The 10000-nt window shown below is 39.9% G+C and overlaps 2 protein-coding genes across 4 annotated transcripts in view; one reads left to right on the top strand and one right to left on the bottom strand.

Moving 5' to 3' along the window:
- The window catches only part of LOC309537863 (protein C19orf12 homolog), a 206520-nt gene that overhangs the window by 49975 nt on the left and 146545 nt on the right, over positions 1-10000 (top strand). The gene's annotated exons all lie outside the window — the stretch shown is intronic.
- The window catches only part of URI1 (URI1 prefoldin like chaperone), a 45720-nt gene that overhangs the window by 16575 nt on the left and 19145 nt on the right, over positions 1-10000 (bottom strand). For both annotated transcript variants that reach the window (XM_082232947.1, XM_082232948.1), the window contains 2 exons: positions 8472-8550; positions 5927-6062 (listed from right to left, as the gene is read on the bottom strand). In XM_082232947.1, the coding sequence (XP_082089073.1) occupies positions 5927-6062; positions 8472-8550 (215 nt within the window). The remainder of the gene's footprint in view (positions 1-5926; positions 6063-8471; positions 8551-10000) is intronic.

Raw genomic sequence — 10000 nt, 5'->3', positions numbered from 1 at the left:
AACAGTGGCCTGGCTTTCAGGTGGATTCTGTTGGCTCTGCAATATTTTGGAAATACAGCAAAGAAAACAAGCAGCTCAGCCTCACAGATGAGAAACAATGCTTAAAAATCAATTAGTTTAATTAATTAATTTCACATAGCAGAAAAACTGCAGCATTGGCAGGACACCGATGCCTTTTTGTTTAAGGTTACTAATGAATTATGAAAGCAATGACGAAAGAAATGTGTCACAGTCTCTAGGCTTCTATTGCACTCATGTATACATCAAGCAGCCGAGTTCACTTCACAGTGCTGAAATATCCACAACCCTGATGGATTTTAATATGGCAACCCAGTCAATCCAACTGTGTTCCTGCTTCACATGGCCTGCCTGATTCACAGGGCCCTAAAACCCAGCCCAACATGTTCAGTCCCACTGCATGAGATCTGTATTACAAACATTTGGCTTCACACATACATATCTAATTAAGAAGGAAATGTTGTTTGATAACGGTTGTAAGAAAGTAGCTAGTCACTGGTTCTCTTAAACTCATTTGCATGCTGAACCTGATTCTACTAATATACAGACCCTGTGAAAGAGTCCAGAGCACTGTCTAGTTTGGAATCAGATTCAGTTCAGTGGCCTGATGAGGTGAGCACAGTGCTTGGAAGAGTAATGAAAAACTGTAAAAAAAAGAAGAAGACAAAAATCTAAAATTGTTATACCACTCAACTTTGATCAATAGCCAAAATATAGTCGGCCTATAATTTTTAATCTGTGGAATTAAAACTCAAGTCTTTTGATCAGTCCATCATGATTAAGGTTTTTCATGGGCATGAGACATTGCCTGTCCCTTGAAAACTTGAAAAACAGGGTATAAAATTCCTTAAATAAATAAATAAATAGCACCCATATCAAATCTCAATCAGTTAATAACTGCAATAGACAAATCTGATACAGAAATTGTTTAAGAAAACTGGACTGGTTTTGCTTGCTTGGTTCTTTCCTTCTGAATATAGAAGACCTATCTGCAAAGTGAATTAAAGAGACATTACAGTGCGTTGGTTGAAAAACTTGAAATGTATGAATTTCCTCCATCAGAAATATTTAGTTTGAATATCTTATAGCTTCTCTCTATTCTATAATTTCCCTATGCAACTGGTATTTTGAGAATAAACTGTCCTCAGTCATGCCATTATACTGCACAAAAGAGAACTCACCACACACATCGTCAAGGCACAATGTATAGCGTAAAAACATGCTAATGCAGCTTTTGGCTGGAGATGCAATTGTGGTCTTCAGTGAGAGTTGGAAAAAATGTAATGAGAGCATTGTTTACCCTAATATGTTGGAGGTGGAGGGCAACACGTCGTGGAGGTACTAAGTCATCAGCAAGAGCTGTTAATTTGACATGTGGGTGTTAAGGCACAGTAAAGAAGTTTCCTTTAATGCAACTTGTTATTTTCTTGCTTTTAAGGGATTGTGTAGGAGGATTTGGCACCTAAGTAACTTTATCTGGGTTTTAACAAAGCTTTTGTTGGGGGTCTTCAGTATACATTTGAAGAATATTAAAAGCAGTATTTACCTAATAGATTATAATTAGATACTGAGAACAAATACAATTTGCAAGTATGATTTGTAGCTTTGAAAGATTATTTGCTAGCAACCTTCTGTTCTGATCAGGCATTATATCAGAGCTCCACTCTGTGTCAAGAATCAAAGGAACAAATATTCCTTTTTGGATATTATTGAGAGTTTACATGTTTCTGAATGCACTAAGGATGATTTATTTGTCCCTTTAGAAGCAGTTTCTCTCTCATGTCCATATACATACATACACACGTGGGGGGCATATACAGTGGTACCTCGGGTTACATATGCTTCAGGTTACATACACTTCAGGTTACACACTCTGCTAACCCAGAAATAGTGCTTTCAGTTAAAAACTTTGCTTCAGGATGAGAACAGAAATCGCGCTCCAGCAGCGCAGCAGCAGCAGGAGGCCCCATTAGCTAAAGTGGTGCTTCAGGTTAATAACAGTTTCAGGTTAAGAACAGACCTCCGGAACGAATTAAGTACTTAACCCGAGGTACCACTGTATGCATGCAGTAATGCATACACTTTTAAAAAGCTTTCTGATAATATGTTTCTTTTCATTTGCAGTCGACTAATTCCTTCAATCGTCATCATCATGATCCAGGCATTTGGAGTTTTCTTTTTAGTGAAATGTAAGCAATTTTTACCCAAAGGTGAGCCAACTTTCACACATTACAATAAATGACAAGTTCCATTACCTGAGAGATGGGCAAGTGGAGGTGGGCAGCTAAGAACATACAAAGAGCTCTGCTGTCCACGTAGCCTAGAATCCTGATTTACACAATGGCCAAACAGATGCTTCCAGAAAGCCTTCCGGCAGGTCAAACAGGTCCTGCCCTGCTCATTCACTTACAACTGTATAAGCTTACAATTCAGGACATTCAAACAAGACACGAGTTCAGGTGCATCTATAACTAATACAGTATCAAATCAGCAGACCTGTAAATGCCTCACCCTCACCCTCCAGGAAACACACAGCATTGATGTATATTGCTTTTACAACTCTCACCCCAGCATCACCTGCCATCAGCATAAGTCACTCAGGTGGCTCTTACACTACCAGCAAATTCCCCGCCCCCAAGTTCTCAACCTGGACCTTGCTCTCTGAGAAGTCTGCCCCCTCACAGTCAAGGGAACCTGAGTTATCAGACAGCAGAGGGGCCGCTGTCACCAAATCTATTACTAGGCTTCCCTCCCCGGTGTTGTCTAAACACTCCACTTCCATCCCGGGGGCCTACCTACCACTCCCTAGCAACAAAGCAACACCACATGTGGCAATATCAAAGCATTTATTGGAGAGCATCTGGGACAGAGGATCTCCTAAAAGGAAAAGCCAACATGTGTTGGATTGTTGGCTAGTCGCTCCAGCAAGATGTGTACCTTGGATAAGGGCTTGATAGACAGCAGTACAGGAAGTACAGTGTTTCTGATAGCACCAACCCCATGCTGGGGACTCTTTAACTAATTGTGCAACTCTGTGTCACAGGGTTTGTAAGGGTGCAAAAGCTGTCTAGAGCAAGTGGGCTAATGATCTCATGGAGCTGGGAGCATTTTGGTCACTGCTGCTGGTATTAGGTGGGATGACTCCCTCGTGGTCAGCACAGAATGGGGCATGGAGAGAGGTCTGTGGACAGGGAAGTGGGAAAGAGAGAGAGTACTGAGAAACAGCAGCTGAAGCACATAGTCACTGAACCTGGATGGACAGTAATTTTTTGTCTACGAAGTAGGAAGTCAGTTAGAAAAGTGAATAGGATGACCTGAGGCTCTGCCAGTGTTGATGTCTGTCTGTTTCCTTCCTCCCCATGGGTCGTAGTGGACACTGGGTTCAGCTCCATGCACCAGGGCTGTGCGCCTGCACAGCCAAGGTGTTAACGACTGTTTGACCAACAGTGACAATGGGTGGACTGGATCACCTGGCCTGTACCAACAGAGAGCTTACCTGCCTGTGTCACCAAGTGACTCCCCTGGTGTGGGGGCACTAACTTCCCACTGTAGCTGGGGGAGGGGAAAAGTTAGAGCGAAAAGTTCAGAAGATGACATTTTCAAACATATCAAAGGGGGCAAGACATGCTCCCTTTCTTACCTCTGTGGTGTGCTTCTTCCTGACACCCACACAGATTTTGCAACGGCATGTTGGGGTTCTAAGATGAAAAGTGTTTGCAGTGTGCTTAAGTTTCCCTCTGTGTTCTGAGGCCAGCTGTTTGCTGTGAAGTATGTTTTCTGCATAGTTTCCTATCATCAGAAATGACTCTTGGAGCTCAAACTGCGTACAACATGGAGTCAGAGACACATATCTCCATGCTGTGTGCCTTATCATTTGTGCAGTCACTTCCCTTTGTGGGGTTTATATACTGGTGGTGATGTGCTGTCACTGGGTGCTGCATTACACCATATCCTATGCAATGTTGAGGCCAGGAAACGGGGTGGCTTTTTCCCATTCATCCTGCCAGACTATTTGCACCAGGGCTGGTATAAACTGTTATAATTGCCACAGAGGCTTCTAAGCAGTTTACAAATATAAAAGCGATTACAAAAATAGAAACATTCAATTTAAAAACACAATAAAAGAATTCTATCAAAACATTAAAATAAACACCCACAGTTAAAATCTACAATAAAACAAGCCAATTAGAACAGCACAACAATTAGGACCAGTTGAAACAGCAATAAAAGAAAGAGGTTCAGATCAGTGGATGCTTATCTAAACAGGTATGTCTTCAAGAGCTGGCCGAATGCCTATACTGAGGTACCTTTTTAGCACAGAGAGAATTTCACAACATTGGTGCAACCAGTGAAAAAGTCCTCCTCTGTGTTACCACAAGCCAATAACCACCAGCCTATGGCAAAATTAACAAGTTTCATTAGTGCCCTTACCAAGCAATGGAGGGAAAGTCCAGGTCTTTCAGGTAACCTGGCCCAAGGCTGTTTAGGGCTTTATATGGAAGTAGCAGAACCTTAAAGCTGGATAGGTAGTTAAGCAGCAGCTATGCAGATTTGATTGCACTGGGATGTTATGTGCTTGCAAAGAGGCACCTCTGACCATCTAAGCTGCAGCATTCTGGACATCTGACGATAAGATTGAAGATAAATAGGATACAATGAAAATGTTCCATCCTTGTATCACCCATGTTCTACCTATAATTCCATCCTGTTTTAGCTGTTCAGCCTGTGTATCATTCATGCTAGTGGTATATCTCAAGTTCTGCAAGCACAGCAGGGCTTTCACAAATTATGTTTTTCTGTTTGCTGGTGTGCTTTCAGTATAGGTTGTGCCCTTAATACTGTTATAAAACCATTATAAAGCCTCATAATTCTTATAGTCTATAGACTGCTTCTTAAAAGAAGAGAATGTTAACAATGAACAATTCTTTGAGAGACAAAGGATCAAATTCAGGATGAAGAGATCAAACATTTATCTGCCTGGAATAATTTTATTTATGGGTGAATTTTTTAAAAAAATACATTTTAATGCAGCTTTTCTTTAAGAGAAGAACCAAGATGTCCTACAAAAATTAAAACAATCTAGAATGCTCCCAACCATACATAAGATACAGAAGCAGTATAATAAATGAAAACAGACCATATAAAAATCCTATTTCATGATCCTTCATTTTACGCCAGCCAATTTTGTGCACAGAAAGGAGACCAAGGTGATAAAGGGTCTGGAAACAGTTGATGGCAGTGAATATGTTTAGCCTGGAGAAGACAGGACTGAGAGGTGACACGAGAGCTATCTTCAAATATCTGAAGCAATGTCACATAGAGGATGGAGCAAGCTCACTTTCTACTGCTCCAGAGGGGAGCAACCAAACCAAGGGATTCAAATTACCAGAAAGATTAACTTTCTGATGGTAAAAGTTGTTTGACAATGGAATGGACTACCTCAAAAGGTGGTGGACTCTCCTTCACTTGATATTTTTAAGCATGGCTTGGATGGCCATCTGTCAGGGATTCTTTAACTGTGATTCCGGCAATGCAGGGGATTGGAATAGATGACCCTTGAGGTCGCTTCCAATTCTACAATTCTATGATTCTATGACTATGCCAATATTTGTATTGAAGGCTACCTACTGTAATTTACAGTTGAGAAGTATTACAATACTATATGTTAATGCAATCAGTATTGCCATTTCATGATTTCATTTGAAGCATTGCATCATAAGTTCATTCTGATGTGCACACCCTGAAGTTCGATTATGCAGTAATTTGCAAAGCTAAAGTTCTTTTATTTTAATTTGTTACATGTTAACACAATAAAGCACTCCTTTTTAAACTTTTCATTTAGACCTTTTTTGAACCACACCTCAACATGAGATTTTAATGATTTTCTCGATCTTAGTAAGATACTTACGTTTTTTTCTGTGCTCCACTAGACTGCTGGCCTGCTTTGCTGAACATTTTGCAAACCAGTTGTCTCCAAGAAGAACTGTGATCTCGTTAGTGTGAACCAGTCTTCCTGGCATGAAAGCAAGGGGACCAAAAGGTACCTGTCAGAAGAACAAAGCAATGGTAAAGAAGATGAAAGGAAGTCTACCTTGTGCAATACTAAGGAACATCCAGTCCTATATCTCATCAATGGCTAGTACGAGAGCTTGCTGGCAGTCTTAAAGCTTCAGGATACCAATTGGCAGTCATGGTATAATGTAAGATTTTAATTAATCAATGACAGTGTTAATTAATCCCTAGCTTTCATGACTGTCTAATTATTTTTCTATCCATGTTTTATGATTAGCTACCCTCACATCATTTGGCACCAAGATCCACAGCTCAACTGTACCACAAATGTAGAGTCTGCTCAAACTTAGAAAGTCAGGTCTAGGGAGCCAATCATGTTCAGACATAAGAGCATAGTTAAGAGCCTGCTGGATCAGGCCAACTGCCCATTTTGTTCTGACCAACCAGATGCCCATGGGAAGCCCGAAAGCAGGAACTGAGTGCAATAGCACTCTCCATAATTGTGATTCCCAAAAACTGGCATTCAGAAGCATGATATCTCCAACAGTAGAAGTAGAACATAGCCAGGCATGTTTGAAGTTACAGGAGCATCTACTTAGCCAACAACCTTTTCCACGCGAGAAAGCTGGCACCTAGAAGAGACACTGGTTTCTCAGAAACTGGACATAAAATTAACTGTTAAATGGATTCATATGAGCAAACCGTTTAATGCAGATCTACCAACATCCAATGTACTGCTCTCTTGGAAGGTGGATGACAAGAGCAAGTCAGGAGTCAGGGGGTGGTTGGACTTGGTAACAGCAAGGATTGGTCTGGGTCCTAACAATCACTCTTAAATCTTACAGGACAATAATGAAACTGACCAAGCAATCGGTGTGTGGTGGTAGGGACTCTTAGGGCCATAATAACTTCCGTTTATTTTATATTATCAAGCGAGCAGGTCTCAGTTTCAGCTAATTTTGTAGTAAACGAGAACAAAAGTCTTTCCATGGAAACTTCTTTAATGCAACACAATTACAAGAGCTCATTATTGTTATTATTGTTGTTATTATTATTTAAATATAGCTTGCTTTTATGTTCTCAGATGAGTTGCACCATAAAACCAGGAAGTAAATTAAGGACACGTGATGTGTGCACATTGCTGAGTCATGAAATTGACATTATCTTCTAATGTTCCATCCATTAGCATTTTAGTTATGAATCCTCAAGGTAGAGAATGTTATGTGTCATTACTAACATCTTGAGCTCTGTGATTACACTGAAATACTGAATTTGAAATCTTTGACAATTAGTCCAAATTCAAAAGCATACAGATCCCAACTAGAGTAAAAGTCCAACTGAGATATCCTAGGAACGGAAGGAACACGAAAATATCCCTTTTGGTTTCCATGAAACAAAAAAACTAGCTTTTTCTACAAATCAATACCCACAACTTAAAACTCAGGAAATACGATTGCTTGCTTGCTTCTCCACCTCACAGGAAATTAGTGTGTATTGCAGGTTTAATTATAGGTTTGAATAAAATAAACAGGCTCTATCAAACGTGTTTGATTTTGTCTTAGTACGTCTGTCAAAAATTTGGAGATTATAATTTATTATAGATTTCAAGAAACAAGACAGGAATAGGAAAACATACATTTAAACACTGTCTATAATCAATCATTGCTAACTACAATACCTTCATTACTGTATTTATTTATTTATTAAACAGATCCTGCACCTTCCACAAAAGGAGCCCAGGGCAGCAAACATGTCAATACTAAAACAATTCTATTAAAACTTCTTTAAAATACTTTAAAACCTTCTAAAAAACAGTTTAAAAACTCCTAAAAGCAATCACATACTCCCAAATTAATAATTTCAGGGTGAACAGGGACAGAACTTTCAACTATCAAATGTATATGTAGACAGGAATGTTTTCATTCTAAAAGTTAATAGGGAGGGAGACTGGAGATTGACACACCTCACTAGGGAGGGCATTCCCTGTCACAGTTCTTCACCAACTGAACAATGCCTTGCCTAATTGGTCCCCCACCTTTGCAAGGGTTGGAATGGTCAGTCAGAGCCAATCCAAAGCAAGTGCAAATAGCTCTAGCACAGATATGATGTTCCAAATCTAACAACCTTTAGATGGTCACAAGCACTTCATGGGCTAATAGAATCCTTCTTGGAGCTAAGTGTTTAGTGCTAAGTGTTTAAATTATGTCTGCACCAGTGTTAACATTATACATCATTAGCTTAAACCATTGTCTGCAAACCCTAACCATGGTTGCATTGTACCAGGGTTGCCTATGGAAAGGGAAAGTGTGTGAAAAGGAGAAGGGAAAAAGCAGTGTACAAATCACAGGACAACTCCTGGTTAGCAGTTTGTGCAATGCTATCTGCAGTGGGCCATAATAAAAAGGGCTGCCTATAATTCCACTGAACTAAATAGTACCTACCATGATATCATAAGAGAGTCTGTCAGGCAATGTGCCAAGTCGTTCCTGAAGAGCTTCATAGTCACTCTCCACCTTCTTCCTGTTGGCAGAATTGAAACCATGTTACTTTCAAGAACAAGGTACATAAGTTTGCAAATTACTTTTCACTTGGGGTTTGAATATAAAAGCAGGGAGAGAAATTGCCATGGTTCAGAGAATGCAAAAATGGACCCTGTTGTGAATACTTTCAAGGCATTACTAAATTCCCTATTGTAAAATGGGTGTGTGAAAATAATGTGAACAATACCACAAATGTACATTGTCCATGCAGGGAAAACGATTCTTAGAAGACAGCTATCTTAAATATGATAGCGTAAGACCAAGTTCTATTGGGCTGCAATCCTATACCCATTTACCTGGGCGTAAACCCTACTGAATTCAATAGGACTTACTTCTGAGTAGAAGTATATATATATCTCGAGACAGAAAGACTTGTCGTTTGTGATTTGGGACTCACTTCTTAAGGATGGCATATCTGGCTGTTTTGGAGGTTTGATGTTTAAATCAATAGAATTACAAATGAATTTTAAAGGGGTTTGTGCAGGGAAGAGATAAAAGGTCTTCATTCTGTGCAACTGTTCTCTTTGCCTGGCATGATCATAACACAGTCTGCAAGGCAGTAAGAGACAACAACTGCAGTGAAAAGATGATGCTTAGCCCATTCAGCTAAAACCATTTACCTTGAGCCACAGCTTTGTGGATGGGTGCTGGGCACAGTGCCTATCAGGTCAATAGATTCCTTACTCTATACTCATGCTTCCCTACTTATAAATATTTTAAACAAATAAAATAAAGTGACTAGGTTACTAGTCTGAGGGAAGAAACAGGCAGATCATGATAAGGCCTTAACCAACACAACACAGAATCAGACATTCCCAGGAAATAAGATCTGTGACACTCCATCTGTAAAACTACGGGTACATTATTACAAAACTTAGAACTGAATACCTGAAAGGGATGGGAGTGGTAAGTTGCTATGCCTGCATGTGTGAGCAAGACCCCCTTACCATATAGAGGAATATGTGGGGACCTTTAAAACTCTTGTTTTGAAAGTGCTTTTCAAAATATTTTATAGTGATATTTTATCCTGAGAATGTTTCTGGCTGTGTATGTCAAAATATTTGCAAAACTTATCTACCGTCCACTTTCTTGTGCATTTTGGTTGCCTGTTTGCATCCACTGTTGCCATGATCCACTACTGTTTTGAGTGAGAGATAGAGACCAGGGACTAAATCTCCTTCGCCCAAGCAAACATGGTGATGCCCCTGCCTTGCCACTTTACACTGGCAATTCCACTCCCTGATAGCACTGCATGGCAAGACTTTCATCCTATATAACTCATTTCATGCAGCTATGCATAACCAGTTGGTGCAGCATAGGGATGCACAATCAGATGAGCACCCAATTTTAGAAAGGAGCAGAGGAAACTGATTTATGGAAGACCACTCTATTGGTCCATCTAGCTCAGCTCTGTCAATTCTGAATGGATG

This window comes from Podarcis vaucheri (genome assembly GCF_965113315.1).
Source record: "Podarcis vaucheri genome assembly, chromosome: 7".
In the NCBI taxonomy this organism is placed as follows: domain Eukaryota; kingdom Metazoa; phylum Chordata; class Lepidosauria; order Squamata; family Lacertidae; genus Podarcis; species Podarcis vaucheri.
The sequence above is the reverse complement of the archived record's forward strand: the minus strand, read 5'-3'. Positions and strand labels throughout refer to the sequence as shown.